The sequence below is a fragment of the Centruroides vittatus genome, unplaced genomic scaffold (assembly GCF_030686945.1).
Source record: "Centruroides vittatus isolate TY-2023 unplaced genomic scaffold, ASM3068694v2 contig_630, whole genome shotgun sequence".
NCBI classification, from domain to species: domain Eukaryota; kingdom Metazoa; phylum Arthropoda; class Arachnida; order Scorpiones; family Buthidae; genus Centruroides; species Centruroides vittatus.
This window is the reverse complement of record NW_027122387.1, coordinates 1,451,652-1,468,241: the sequence shown is the minus strand read 5'-3', so window position 1 is coordinate 1,468,241 and position 16,590 is coordinate 1,451,652. Positions and strand designations below refer to the sequence as shown.

General features: G+C 27.9%; 1 protein-coding gene across 1 annotated transcript in view; it reads right to left on the bottom strand.

Moving 5' to 3' along the window:
* Positions 1-16,590, bottom strand: part of LOC136979676 (voltage-dependent calcium channel type A subunit alpha-1-like) — a 445,853-nt gene that overhangs the window by 74,257 nt on the left and 355,006 nt on the right. Inside the window, exons 35-36 of the mRNA XM_067275717.1 lie at positions 9,721-9,812; positions 8,333-8,483 (exon numbers count right to left, since the gene is read on the bottom strand). Coding sequence (XP_067131818.1) covers positions 8,333-8,483; positions 9,721-9,812 — 243 coding nt within the window. The remainder of the gene's footprint in view (positions 1-8,332; positions 8,484-9,720; positions 9,813-16,590) is intronic.

Below are 16,590 nucleotides of genomic sequence, written 5' to 3'. Positions count from 1 at the left end.
TTCTGTTATGTTTGTGGTGAATACACAGTGAAAAGTCAACAAAGAAACATAAGTGAGTTTGTGAAGAAAGTTTATTTTGCATATTTCAAATTGAAACTTGGAGATCAAGACAAAGCATGGGTTTTGCATAAGGTGTGCAGAAGATGCAAGGAAGATCTTCGTTTGTGGTTTAAGGGTAAGAAAAGCTCATTTTGTTTTGGCATTCCTATGATATGGCGTGAACAGAAAAATCACACAACCGACTGCTACTTCTGTTCGGTAGATGTTAAAGGATTTAATACAAAAAATAAAAAGAAAATATTTTACCCTAACCTTGACTCAACTATTCGTCCAGTGTCGCATGGTTCTGAAATACCAGTTCCACAGCCACATCTAATTTAGATGACATCCTGAGTGAGTCAAAAGGACTCACACATATTAGCTTCCCAGGACGAATCTAGCTCAGATTTTTCTGTTGACGAAGGACCTCAACTATTTTCTCAGAGTGAGCTCAATGACCTAGTAAGACACTTAGGTCTTTCAAAAGATGCAGCTGAATTGCTAGGATCAAGGCTAAAAAACAAAAACCTGCTATCATCTGGGACCTCATTTTCATGGTACAGGCATCAAGAGAGAGAATTTACTCAGTTTTTCTCCAAAGAGGGAAATCTGGTTTATTGTAATGACGTTCGTGGGTTTATGAAGTGCATTGAAATAGAATATGATTCATCAAAATGGCACATATTCATTGATTTGTTTAAAACTAGCCTCAAAGCAGTCTTGCTGCATAATGGAAATGTATTTGCATCTCTTCCTATGGGACACTCAGTTCATATGGGAGAAAACTATACTGACTTGGCTACAATTCTTGAGAAAATCAAATATCAAGAGCATCAATGGATGGTTTGGGGAGATTTCAAAATACTAACCATGTTGTTGGGTCAGCAGGGAGGTTATAAAAAATATCCTTGCATTTTTTGTTTATAGGATAGTAGAGTGAGACAGCTGCACTGGACAAAAACTTACTGGCCACCATGAGACAGTTTAACCCCTCAGCGAGAAAAACGTCATCAATATGACATTGGTTCCCCCAAGAAAAGTGTTATTACCACATCTTCATATTAAATTGGGGCTCATAAAGCAGTTTGTCAAATCACTGCTAAAAGATGGGGATTGTTTCAGATATCTGTGTTCCAAGTTTCCAAAACTGTCTGAAGCCAAGTTAAAAGAGGGAGTTTTTACTGGCCCCGACATAAAAAACCTTTTATCTGATTCCCTCTTTTTGGAAACAATGGAAGAAAAGGAAAAAGAAGCATGCGAATCTTTCTAGAATGTAGTGCATAAGTTTTTGGGGAATACTAAGGACCCTGTCTACAAAACCATTATACAATGCATACTGGCAGCGTATGAAGCTCAAGGATGCAAGATGAGCTTAAAAGTTTATTTCTTACACTCCCATATTGACTATTTTCTCGAAAACTTGGGAGCTTACAGTGAAGAACAGAGTGAAAAATTTCACCAGGATGTCCGTGATATCGAGAGACGTTACCAAGAAAAATGGGATGTCAATATGTTAGCTGACTACTGTTGGATGCTCAATTGAGAAACCAGAGAAGGAAATCGGAAATGAGTTTGGAGAAGCATCAAAGAGAAGAAGAAAAGGTTTCATAAGAAAAAAGAGTAGATCTGAAATTGTGTATAAATATCAGAAACAATTTTTTGATTAGTTGTAAGAAAATATAATATATTTAGTTCATTGTAATAAATAAGAGTTTTTATCAAAAATTTGTTTTTATTTTGCAAAAAACCTATACGTGATGGGATGTTACGAAAGTCATTATTAGAAACTCTGATCTTTAAAATATATAATTCAGCAAAAATATCCCATGCAGCTGAAAAAAAAATTTTTTTTGCAGACCTGTGTTGTTATCAGTTTTTGGTCAGTGAGGAGGACTTAAGACACTGTGGTTGTTCGTACTGAGAGATAGTAAGGGCCGCGAACAAACGATACTAAGAGGGATACATAAAACAGATTTACACACAAAATATCCTCTATTTCTCTCCGAACTGGTTCTTTTAGTACAGATCCCAACTTTACAGATATTAGTATTACTAATTACTAAAAGAGTGGTCTATTGTCCTCCCATAAGCATTTGGATAATGTGCGTGTATACATACAGTAAAAATCCTATCGACTTACAACTAACCTTATATCTATCTTAAACCTAAGAAAAAAAGGAAGAAGCAGAGGCTCAGGAAAGTGCATCAGATAGACAGAGGAAGGTAGAAAATACCCGGGTTTCCTTAAGTTAATAGGTGCTAATATGGAAGGTGTCTCCCTCAATATTATACTTTTGGATGTCTCTCTCCTTTACAAACTTGGTGCCTCTGAGATCTCCAGTCGTTCGCACTGTCCTTACAATCGTTCTCTTTTAATTCCTCGACCTCTGCGGTTTTCTTTGGCTTTGCAATCCCCTTTGTCCCTTCTCAAGTTCAGAGCACTGCCTTGTCCTACCGTCTGTTCTGAGATTTTGACCAAGATGGCTCTTTCATTGGCCATTTTTCCTTAGGTCCTTGCCTTTCTTTTGTTTCCCCTGAAATTCAGAGAAACGATAATCCCCCTACCCTTTTGTTCTGAGAAGGGTAATCTCTCCTTAAGGCAATGAGATTTAAGACAGAAGCTTCTAGAAGGAAGTTATGACAAAAGGAAGAATCGAATATAAAGATAAATAAAGAATATAACTAAAATACATTTAACAATATGGCTGATGGCCACAACACTGTAGCCTTTTCCTTATATCTGCTACTGTAAGTACTGTGATGCAAGACATGTGTCATTTATATCTATATCAACTGGCTGAGAAAGAAAAGAAAGGCAGTCGTGTGAAGCTTCATGTACTTGACAACAATGTGTTCAAAAATTTGGGCTTGGGGTGTTGAAAGTGCATGAGAAATTATACTTACCAGGTTTACTGCATCTATCCATAGGTGAGCAGCAAAGTTTAAACAATGACATAATCTTGACTTATAACTATTGCAGAAACTGAAGAAGATTCCAAAATAACTAAAACATCAAACTTTAATCTCAGCAATAAATTTTAATAGATCAATAAACATAGGTTGAAAAGTCAAAAATCATCAACTTGGGTTGAAAATATTATTGTTTTATTAAAATTTATCATTCAAGATTATCTAAGATGTGACGTCACATCTTGGCTCATGAGTGATAACAAAAACTGTAAGCATAAAACCCTGGGTCAAGGACATCAATATCAGTAAAAGATGCAATGATTGGTTATATGTGCAGTGTTTATTGATGCAATGATGTGATACCCTTAATAGCAAAGTGCTATGCAAAAATAATTACAAATGCTGCATTACAAGAAGAAATTGATAAGAATCTGGTACAAACCATGTAACAACTCATTCCTACACTATCAGCCTGTTTTTTCAGCTGGAGTATGTGTGTTTCCAAGGTTGCTGGTGATTTACCAGGTATCGAAAGGTCAATTTGGAGAGTAATTGGCAGAACACATGCTGAAAATTGTATCAAAATCTGGCCTGATCATGAAATAAATCATGATGCAATTCTTTAAAAGCATGGTCTTCCCACAGACTGCAAAGGAATTTCTGCTGCTTTGTTGACTCACTTGGTAATACTGTGATAGAATTCACATGGATTCCATAAAATCACATAACGAATACGCAGTCAAGATCATCCTGAATGTATATCTTACCTTTAGCCACTCAATGTGCTATATTTTGGACAATCAAAGTAGTTTAGAAGTGAACTGAAATTCATATCTTTAACAATTATCAGTTCACACTTTCAATGAGGGATTCAATTTCCTTGTTTATCTCCAGGACAGTTCTTTGGAACCCCTCTGGCCTGAAGTTATATATAAAAAAGTAGTGTAAAGTGATCGTTAACACTTGCTTCAAGTAATCCAAGTGCAGCTACTATAATCAGCAAATCTGATTATTGTTCCACATTTTTATGCTTCATGGACACATTAATACTCTTTTATCAACTGGCACTGACATTACACTTTTTGAACTTGCTGAGTGAAAATTCAAATGCTCATAACTTCTAATGTACAGTACTTGAAGATAGCTAATCATTTTTGCATATTCATTCTACACATCAAACACTTTCAAATAAACTGCAACTTTGTTCAAGTGGATTGTAACTTGTGTAAAGTTCCTTGTTAGTTAATAAATAAGTTTTATGTTCTTGAAAAGACCATCAATTATTTTATCTATGATATTATTATTAAATAATATTAAGGCTAGAAGATAGTAGTACAATAAATTTTTGTGTAACATTTTTCTAAATAGTAAATGGATGAATAAAACAGAATTTCAACCTATTGGATGATCTGATGATTAAAATCTATCAAGTCTTTATCACAAAAGAGAGCTCATCTTTGGTTTAACAGGTATAATTATTAATATTTTTTATACTTAACACAGTTTGGTCTAAAACATTCCATTTGTTTTTCCTGTCTTACTTATTTTATCATTGATAACGGGAATGAAACAAGAGAAACAAGGAGAAAAAAATGCTTAAGATAATATCTTCTAAATTATACATGTAAAATGAACAATGAAAAAATATAAACGGCTTATAAAATAATAAAATATATTATTATTTTTTACTTATTTATTAACATTTGTTATGTATTTTGTTATATTAATTAAAAGTTTATTCAGATTTTATCATTCATCATCAGAAAGCTTACATTTAAAATTTTTTAAAATTAGACATTGCTGGAAACATGCAAAAAGGTTAGTTTAGTAACTATTTATATAAACACTGCCACAAAAGTCCTGTTTCATCTGCATTGTGAAGTTGAGATAGTGACAAGCCATTTTCTTTCACTGAAGTCTCAAATGTCTTGTTGTATTCTTCTGTAACAGTACGATCTGCAGAAAGCTGTTTACCACTTACATCCACTTTACGAATTCTATGTTTCTGTTTGAAATTGTGTAGCCATCTGTCAGAAAACACACTTGATTCTGTGATGTTCAATCCTTTATGAAATTACTTTGCTTTTTCAATAAGCACGGGTTCATTCACTGGTTTTCCTCCTAAATGCTTCACACTCAACCTCTTGAATAAAGCAGCATCCAACTGTACCATTTTCAGTTTTTTTAGTCATATTCATTCTCCAGTGTGCTTCATTGATGCTTCACTTTCAGCAACAAAGGCTTTTACCTTCCCATTGTTCTTCTTTATGTTGTAGAGAGTGGACGATCCAATGTTAAATTGAGCTGTAATAATGTTTTGATTCTTTCCCTTTGCTCCCATCTTCAGAATTTCTAATGTTTGTTTAATTTTAGTATAACTTACTTTTGTTCTTTTGGTGTCATGAACACCATTGTTGATTTTGGGTACATGACTGCATTAGCACAGTGAACTGACACCTTCATTCATAGAATCTCGAAAGAACTGAAATCCAGAAGAGAAAACAAGGTGTTCTTGGAATTGCAAGAGTTGACAAACCAAGAGTATGCTACAACAGGATTATAGTGGCCCTCCTGGATATGTAACAAAGCTGCACATTCAAGACTAAGCATTCTTGTTCCTGGATTAGTCATCTGCTTTTAACACTTCAAACAGAGTCAGATGACACCAGATCTATAACACCTAGAACTCCTCATCAAATTTTCAAGAAAATGTTACATAACTAATGCTACTGGCAGCTCAGAAAAGCTTCTTAATTTGTGGTACATATTTGCTTGATGTGAAATTTGTCACCTCTAAAAGAACCTACACCCTTTTCCAGAACTGCATATTTTGAGCACTCTTACACAAAAATTGTAACTCAAGACCTACCCACCCAGTGCATTGATAACTTCCCCTAATGATGAGCTTGACATGCTATCTTATCAGATGTGCCAGTATACCAGATGCCAGGTTAATGGAATTTCACTATAATAAATATTACATTTATCTTTCAAGATTAAGAACAATAACACAAAAATTTCTGCTTTTTTCTAATTCGATCCAGTTAATATGCAATATTGTTGTCTTGAATTTGATAAAAATACGCAATTATTTATTATGACAGCATCACAATGCCACACTGCAATTTTTTGTCAGTGTTCTCAATTTTTTTTAGCAGTATCTTGCCCTGTATATCACACTTTTCCTGTTAGCAATAAAGTCTTGTTGGTCATCTATCTAACCAATTCAGGAAAAAATTTTTGAATTGAAATAACACGACTTCTGGTACAAACCTGAAGTTTGTATATAGTTAATTGGGATCTCCTGTCCCTAAGCTTTCCATATCTCATCTCCACTTTCATCTACCTAACTCCATTCTTGAGATTAAGAATGGACAGACAGATGGACAACAGTAAGAATTTATCAGTCTACAAATTTTCCAAATTGCAGTTGAATATTCTTCTAGATGGTCTTTGTTGTTGAACAAATCTATTTTATATCATCAATAGGACACATTGTTAATAATATTCAAAGGTCAGCTTATTTGATTATTTGATAAAAATATTTTTTGAGAGTACTGTTTCATCAGATTCTAACCTGATGATAAGACATAATGATCTCAAGAAATTATTCTTTTGTATTTGTGGTTATCTGAGAACACTTTATAAAAAACTGAAAATTTTTCTAAATAAATATTTTCAAAAAATACCATAAAAATATTAGAAAATGCATATATCATATTTATTTTAATAAGCAGTAAGTTGTCTATGACTTTTTTCAGCTTCCAACTGCACTGTTTATTAGGAGAGTGATTATTTCTATTCTTTGAGAATTGGTTGCAATTACTATTTGAGAGTGACTAATGGAATAAATCTAGTAAATTTTTTATTTTATTATTATTATTTTAACAACATAACATTCAGCACATTCACACTTTAAAAGTAAGGGTGATGATGCTGGATAAAGTATGAAATTTTTCAGTTTACAATAAGCCTTATTTCCTCCAATATAGCACACTGTTAGAGGTGCTGTTTATTAAATAAATATATTATTTTACCTAAACTATAAAATCATTTTTTTTAGTATTATTTTTTATGAATAAATAATACTACCTTAGTGAGACTTCAGTACATGTTATAGTTTTTATAACACGAACTGAATTCATGTTTCAATATCCCTAGAATAATAATCATAATCATGTAAAATTATTATGCTTAATGGTGACTAAAATAAAACAACTAAAAGACATATTTAAGAAAAATTAATCAATCACTGAATTTAAAAAACTGAATTCTGTAAGTTTGATTTTTTGAATAATAATATTAAATTTTAGCAGTAATGCACTAATAAAATAGCTTATAGCTGATTAATCACTTTCACTTACACACAACATTTCATAAATTCAAATTCCAACTATATATGAGTTGAAAATTAATGGTTCTTGTGTTATATAGGCATTTTCACAATGCAAATGAGATGCAGAAATGCTAAATATTGATTAGATCATATAATTTTAAGATGTAGTTGAAGATAAAATGCGAAATTAAAATTTAAAATTTAAAAAACAAAAAGTGGTTCTACAAAAATGCTATTCTAATCTGTATAATGGCAGAAGCTAATATCCTGATAAATGTTTAATTTATAAATGAAAACAATCTGTGAATGCCTTAAAAATTTGTTTTTTAGCATCAGTGTTATTCAGTTCTTTCTTATTATCTTATAGTTAAAGCAATTTTATTTTACTTTAGTTTACTTTATTTCTTTATTGTTTTTTATTAATGAAATCGTAATAACTGATAAAAAAAGAGATAATGATTGTTTGGGGAAGTGAGTTGGTTTTTATAAGTCTTCTTTGTCAGAAGCATGATGGCATCTGTCGTTTTGTAAATGAAGACATAGTGTGTAAATGAAACAAGAAAATGTAGATTAAAACTTATGAGTCATCTAATCAGAGTACTCAGGAATTCCAATTTCATCACACTTGTGATCAGTAGTGCTAGTTGTATGGAATATTTCATACAATTAAATATATATAAATAAATAAATATAAAAGTAAACAGCAAGTATTGAATTCTTGTAGACCGAATATTCATAAGTAGATGCCATACTGTACTTACAATGGTTTATTTTATAAATATTTTACAAATTAATTGATGATAATTTAAAAAATTTATCAAAAAGAAGCTATTGAACAGAAAAGCCACTAATAGTTAATGTAAAAGTAACTATTGAAGATATTAAACCCATGTTCTCTTATTTATATTAAAACTGATCATCCAATGCAACAAATAAATTTTGTACAGTTTCTGATGACAGAATGAAAAGTCTGAAAATGATTTAAGGAAATAAAATGGTCAAATTAAATATAAAATACTGAGTATTTTAATCATTTTTTATACTTACCAGAAATGAACAGAAGAAAATAAAACTAACAAAATAGATAAATGCTAAGTTACTGCCACATTCTTTAGCCTTTTTATTTGCTTTTGGATCACATGATTGTCCTTGAAGGCATGACATCATAATGGATTGCCAAGCTTCCCCAGTCGCACATCTATAGCAAAACAGTTTTCCAATATGGAATCATTAGTTCAATAATTACATGAATTGTTTAGATTTAGAAATATGAAATATGACAAAATTATATGAATTATTCTAAATTTGTAATTAACAGGCAGAGCATGCAATTCACATCTATATGCAATTAAATATCATGCAACAATTACCATATTTATTTTTTCATGCTAAAAACAAACACATGCGATTACAACACAACATTAAGTGTATGCAATAATCAAAATATACATGCTATGCAGACATTGGAGTTAATGAGGTAGAATATATATTTGTACTGATAAATATATAATGAAAATTTGTAAAATGTTCATAATTATAAATAAAAATAGAAATTGCTTACTCTGAGAATTTCATCTTGTTAATTAAAATTTAATGTCCAAATTGTTCTTCCAATTTTTTATTTTTATTTTTTTGATTAAATTACTTTAAATATATACATATATATTTTTGTTCACTTTTTTATATTATGTCTTTTCTTGAAACTTTTTAATATATGTGCAAAGTGCAACCACAACCCTAATTTAACAGTGTTTTATACTGTGTGAAGTTAAGAAGTGTTCAGTAAAGCGACACCGACACCACGTACACGACACATACACCAGGTCACCTGATTGTAGAACCCTGCGTTCTTTTATTCGTCTTTACTGGCATTCATCTATTCAGTAGTTGTATTGAAGAAACTTTTTATTTAAATGTTTCGTGAAGGAAATTCTTGAGTCTAGAATTTGATGAAATGTAATCTAAAATGCATTATTTATTCATAATATTTATTGATAATTGATTTGGATTAATGGAGCTTTTAGTTTACTTAATGAATTAGAAAATAAATAAATAAAATACTTAATAATTATTACATTGAAAAGCTGTAAAACATTTCTATTTTTCCAAAATTATATTCACTTTTTTATTGAAGTCAATTATATTCTTGATCTTGAATAATATATTACAAATTTGATAAATTAATAAAGCAACATTTTAATAATATGTTTTAAATAATAATAATAATAATCATAATAATAATATTTACTAATTATTAAGCACTTTATAAATAATTTTCATTGAGTTGAAACATTGTGATGGACCAGCCATTGACGGATATAAGGACGCAGTGATACAAGCATGCAACCAACTGAAGCATCATTTGGCCAGTGACGTGGATACAAACAAACAGTAATTTGGTTCCATTGATTGATATTTATGAACTAAACACTTGCCTGAACAATAACATAAGGGCTTGAAAAAACGTACGGAAATTATTATGACGTGTAATAGCACTTTCTGCATTCATCTCTATATTACCAAATACCTGTATAGAGTTTAGAAATGGAATGTTAAGTAAAAGCTACTGATTCATTTATATAAATTCAGGAAATACAAAAGATTTTTAGTCTAAAGTTTGATGTCCAGTAGTGTGCATGTTGTGATGTGTGTTTATTATTGTCATTAATAATAAATGGAACAGATGAATGGAAAAAACAAAATTTAGAATATAAAAATATTTCTAAAATACATCTATTGATTTCTGATATTATCATGCTATCTCAACTAAAAAAAGGTATTAATTCTTCTGAGTAAAAAAAACAGCAAGCAATGAAATAGATATTGTTTTAATAATTTTAGAAGTTTTCATCGTTGCATTTTTCTTAAATTTTTGATTATAAAAACTGTGCTAAATATTCATGCAGCACAAAGCTATTTGCACGATACATATTTTCAGGTGATTAATCACAGCCTTTTAATCATAGCAAATCTAACTAAAACAGCAGTGCAATATTGTGAAAAAGTTGAAAATGATGAATTTCTTTTTGAACTTACCATGCTTATTCAAATATTTATTAAATGCAAAGTGAATTAATTTGTTTCATGCTCTGAGACAGAATTAAATGTTTAACTAAAATTTGCAAATAGATTTTTTTTTAAATAAGCATGGTTATTACAATACTAAAATCTATAACTGTAAATTAAATCCTATTGTTTAAAAAAGTGCACAGTTTTTCATTTATTTATTTATTTATTTTGAAAGTTGGCCATATAATTAAAAATGCAACGACGAATGATGATGAATTTCTGGGCAAGTTATCTTGAAAGACTCACCTAAATAACAGCATCAATGATTGAATAAAGGAATGGAAGTTGTTATGCTTGTTCATATCTGTATCTGGGTTAAACTCGATATTTCCAAACACCTGAGAGAGGGATGGGCCGTAATAAGGGGCATGCTTCAGGGGCTTTTTTCATGAATTATAATATAACAATATTTTATAGGGTTTCTCATTTTCAAATGATTTCAGAGGTGTGGTAGAAAAGTCTGAAGAATTTTCATCAAATTTTTTTTATAATTCTATTTAAACTTTACTACCATTCCTCTTCTAAGATAAATAATGGCTAGAATTACTTTCATCATTCTTAGCATTGTGATGACTAATATTTAATAAAATGAGTTTAATGTATTGTTATAAAGAAAAAATACTTAAATATAAATTTGTTATAAGATTTTTTTTCTTTTTTTACCTTTAGAAAAACATTTTACTAAATTTGTTATATTGTTTGATTAACTAAGCACAAAAATTTTTGAAATTTTAGAACAGTATGATGAATTTATAATATAAATTATCTTTAGTTTAAAAAAATACATGTAATTTTAAATTAAACATTAATATTTTACTGTTTTAATATCAATAGTTTCAAATAAAATTATTATTAAATCTCCATCAAATTAATCTTGCATTGCTTATCATATTAAATAATTTTTTCCTAATTTTTAAATATTAATCAATAAAAATGAAATATTTTCAAAAGAATTTATAAATTTTTAATCAATGCTATGATGATTATTTTTCATTGTAATTAAATATGATAAATTTGTTTAACTCTTAACGGATGAAAGATACAATATTAAATAAACATTCAACAACAGCTAAACCAACAATCGATACTGTAAAATTCATTATTCATTTTTCCTTAGCTTCCAAAATTTCTTTTACCCAATTTTCTACCTTATTTTTTTGAATACTTTACTAAAATTTTTCATTATTTTCAGAACTTTTTTTATACATTTCATTATTATATTGTTTTAAGAATTATCATCATCTTTCATCTCAAAGAGCACAAACTAATTTTATATGCCATTATTTAATTATAATAGTAAAATAATTTTAAAAAATATTGTATAGTTTGAATGTATTTCATTTAAAAATTTTTATTTCAAATTACATGAAAGATAGAAAAAACTCTTTGAAATCAGTATTTTATAGTAGTAGAATAAATGAATAAAATTGAATTATAACTATTTATTAATATTTTACTAGTAATTCATATTTGATTATTAAATTTTCATTAATGGTTAATAAATGAGGAAAGTATATAAAAATATTAAAAAGATAGGTAACATTTATTATCCTTTTTAAGAACAAAATACTGTAGCCTAGCTAATAGGAAGACAAGAGTTTTATTATTCTTAAATGTTTTTGGAATTATATTACTTCCATCTTTGGAAGTTTCCATATGGAATATCTTTTATGGAAATTTTATCAGATACAACTGACGAAAGCTTTTGAAACTTCCACGCGAATCTTTTAAAGCTTATGGAATCTTCAAATGATAGAAGTAATATCATTCCGAAAAATTTATAATTAATAAAACTCTTAATTTCTACTAATTAGACTATAATATTTTAATTTGTTTTAAACTGGATATTAGTAAAAAATTAACTTATAGAACTTGTGATAAGATGAATACATTAATAGTTTTTTAATTACTGAAATTATAAAATAGTATGTAGCATATAAAGTTTTAAAAAATAATTAGATTTTTTTTACAAAAAATGGAATGAGATCTTTTAGTATATTTTAGTATAATTATTTTAAAATCATTCTGCACCATATGATTTCCACTAGGTTTTTATGTGAAAAATTTACATAAATTATGCCTTAACAATAAAATGCCTTATATAATATGTAGATTGAAATGAAAAAGTCTAAGTTTTGTTTTCATATTCTATTAATTGGACATACTTTTGCTGTATTGAAAGAAAAAATTAAATAAGTGACTAAATAATAATACTGATTCAAGCTTTAGGAGAAAAACAAATTATATTTTTATATAAAGTTTTCATGTTAAATATTCTTATAACTAACTATTCAGTATACATAATTTCAATTAAAATGTCGGACAGTATTTTCACAAATTAAAAATACATAATTAAGTAATCGTCAATTCTATCGTGTCTAATCACCAAGAACAAAATATCAGTGAATGTTTTAACTGTTTTACAAAAGTGTAGCCTCTGAATTAAAGATCATCTCCGCAAAAGAAGACTGTTTTATTCTTGGTGATTGGACACAATAGAATTGAAGACTACTTAATTCTACATTTTTATTTTATTCGGTATATAGCTAGAAAAAAAAAACCAGGATTATATATTTATTTGTATCAGATATAGTTTTATTAGAATATCACAAATAAGCTAAGTATTACAAATATTAGCTACCAGTTTGTAAGGAATGCTATTTGATAACTTTAAATAATAGATATTTTGCTTGTTAACATTATCTTTAGCATTTTTTTTTTTTTTTTTTTTTTGATAATTTGCATGTTTTTATGGAATATTTTTTATGTTCATATTGTATAATAAAACAGTTTGGTTAAGCATTTTTAAAATATTATTTCAAATATTTTATTAAAAATAAAATCATATAAAGACCCTACAATGTTAACAAATAACAAATTTGAATATAACGTTCAGATCTAATCGTAAATCTTCCTCAAGGAACTCATCAACTCACTTTTCTGTGATTTTAGTCTGTGTTTACACAAGTGCAAATTCAACTCATTGAAAATAGAATGACATGTTCCAAAGTACTTGAGGAAGATTTAGAAATTGATCTAAATACTAAAACTCATTTTTCTGTTTTCAAATCTGCTACTAAATTTATAAAGGGAAACAAATAATAAATTTTATAATTCACAATACTGTGATAAACAATGTAATTCACATAAAAATTATATTGTGAACAAACTAGAAGTCATTTAGAATGTCATTAGCCAAAGAGCACCAGTCAAAAATACTTTGAGTTAAAATTATTAATAATGAAAGAATAAATATAGAAAAAAGTATGGTTGATATAATTACAGAATTAAATTAATATACAAATTTTGATTAAAAAAAACTTGTAAAAATCAAAATGTATTACATAAAGTTTAAAACTGAATGTAGATATGATCAGCAGTCTTTGTTATATATCTCTTACAAAATTGGATGAAGATTAATCATTTCCACAGATAAGAAAAATATTCTGATTTTTATTATTAAATACAGTCAAACCTCAGTTTTTGAATGATTCATTTCAAAGAAATTGGTTTGTGAACAGAATTTTGAAAACAGGTTTGACTGTACTCATTTAACATTAGCTGAAATTGTCTCAGCTAATGTGTCTAAAATAGCATGAACAGTTTTAAAAATACTTAAAATACTACCAGTTCTTTGTAAGAAACAATATAACTTTAAGGAAAAGAAATTTTGAATCAAAATTATTGATAGTTACTTTTATAATGTTAAAAAATGCACTACTGCCATCAAATTTAATTTCCAAAAACCTTTATTAGTTCCTTATTAATGAGGAAGTTAATTTGATATTGGCAGAAGAATGGAAACAAGCAGAAATCATGATACCAGATACAAATAATATGTCTTTAATGATTGCAGAAGAACTGATTGCCATGACAAATCCTGATAAGTTGTTAAATACAAGATATGAAGCAGTGGCATATCCAGAATCTTGAGAACACTGCTCAAGGCAGATTCATAACAGTATCAAGCCCACTGATGTTTTTTGGAAAAAGATAATTAAGGTAATTCTAAGGTAAAAATAAATAATATAAAAGTTAGATAACTAATTAGATAGCTTTTTAAAATGGTTAAATGGAAGATGAAAAATGGATAATTGATAATTTTGAATTGGTAGATTGATTATAAATTATTCAATGTTACAGTGAGATTTATACTTGGTGTGATTCCAAAAGGAAGAATAGAAAAGGTATGAATCATTACATTTTTTATTTTTTACTAGAAATTATTGAAATTAGTTATTTTGAATTCATATACAAAATAGTTTCTTTAGTCTGTGTTCCACACTGTTTGACACGTTTCCAAGAAATATTAATTTAAAATTTAAACTTTAAATTTTTCTACTTTTCTCTGTTTCCCATTGAAGTCATATAATATGTGGTGTTATATTTACTTTTATTTTAAAATAAAATTGATCAAGGGATTGCTGTAGCACCATAAGTGCACCTCTGGATATGATATAAAATTGTAGAACTAAATTTATAGGTATGGTCAACATGCTTTAGTTCTAAAATCTGAAGACATTTCAATGAAAATAACATAACATCTTTTGGTGTCTGAAGTTTGGTGTACTGGTTAAACTTCTGTTTCACATAAAAATTACTTTTGTTTTATTTTTATTTTCATTTTACATTTATTATAATTTCATGTGGATAACCCACTATTGCATATAAACTGCACTTCCGGAGCAGTCATTGAAAGTGGCTCCTGGGCATTTGGCCAACAGACACTTCACCAAACGAATATCTGAGTGAACCAACACTTGACATTTTGTTTTATTTGTATTTCTTTTTAGATGTTGTTTGTTATTTCTTTTTTCTTCATAACTGCTTTATAAAACAGATTATAAAAATGATATAAGGATAATATCATTGTATAATATAAAATACTTTAGTATGTGTGCAATAATAAATTTTAAAATAATTTTGTATCTGGCATCATTGTATTTTACATAGAAAAAAATAAATAATAAAAGTGATGCAAAAGAACATATTTAGAAATAGAACATAGAATTCTCGACTTGCTCTAGTTTTTTCTTTTATCTTTTTTCTGCGAATGTAAGCCTAAAGTAAACCCTGAATGTAGCTGAAAATGTTTGCTTAGACTAGAATTTTGGAGTAAAAGAATTGTTACAAAAGGAAAAGTGTGAAGGGTGGTTTGTAAGTCAATTAAATAATTCCAGGTTGAGTAGAACTTAGTAATACAGTTCATTTTAATTAACTCACTGTAAAAAAATTTCCTAATTAGAAGTTTGCTTACAAATTTTCCATTTGCTAAAAGTCACATCTACAGTTTAGTCAATAACTAATATTACTAACACAAAATATAAGTGAATAGTTAGATCAGAAATAAAATAAATTACAAAATATGAAAAATCAACAGAAGTATAATTTACTTAATGAATTAGTAAAATTCTCATTTTATAAAAAGGGGAAAAAATTAATATTTTACATCAAATATTAAACTTATATCAAATTTATATTTAATTCTATTTATTTATTAAAATATAAAGATTAAAAAGTTTTTCATTAGGTGTAAAGTTTAATGAATCTTTCAATTAAGGCAAAATCATGTCCAATTAAATCATTAAAATGTAACATAACATTTTACATAAATAAATGAAATTTGGGAATTTAAAATAACTTTGAAACAACAACTTAGAATCCAACTGTAAAAAGATAAGACAACTAACTGAAGTGAGTTAGCAATAAATGTCATTTAATTGGTCAAAAATTAACAATGATGATGATGATAAAAATTACACCACTGTTTCTTCTTAATGCTTACTCTTGAGAAATCAATTATTTATAACTTTTCTGCTAGGATTTCTGTACTAACTACAACTTTTTTCCCTTTCAAATTTACTGCCTAAAATTCTTAATTAGTTATAAATTATTATTAAATACAGTTATATTAACTATACTTAATAATAGTTTACTGATTTACTTAGTTTACTAAATACCCTGTTTAATGGTTTATATATAATTAATTTAAGAATAATGTAATTGGAGTGTAACTTTATAACTATTTTTTCAGCATTTATTTCATTACGTTTTTTGATCAATGCTTTTCATGATTATAATTAAATTATTAAAAAATCTAATAATTTATTTAGGAAAAACCTATAAAGTAAAATCTCACAAACATCGTATATAATTGGATATAATGTTTAGTGACATACTTAGACAAAATATTTTTCTAAATCAAAACTAGTTTCTATTAACTAAAGTCTTCAAAT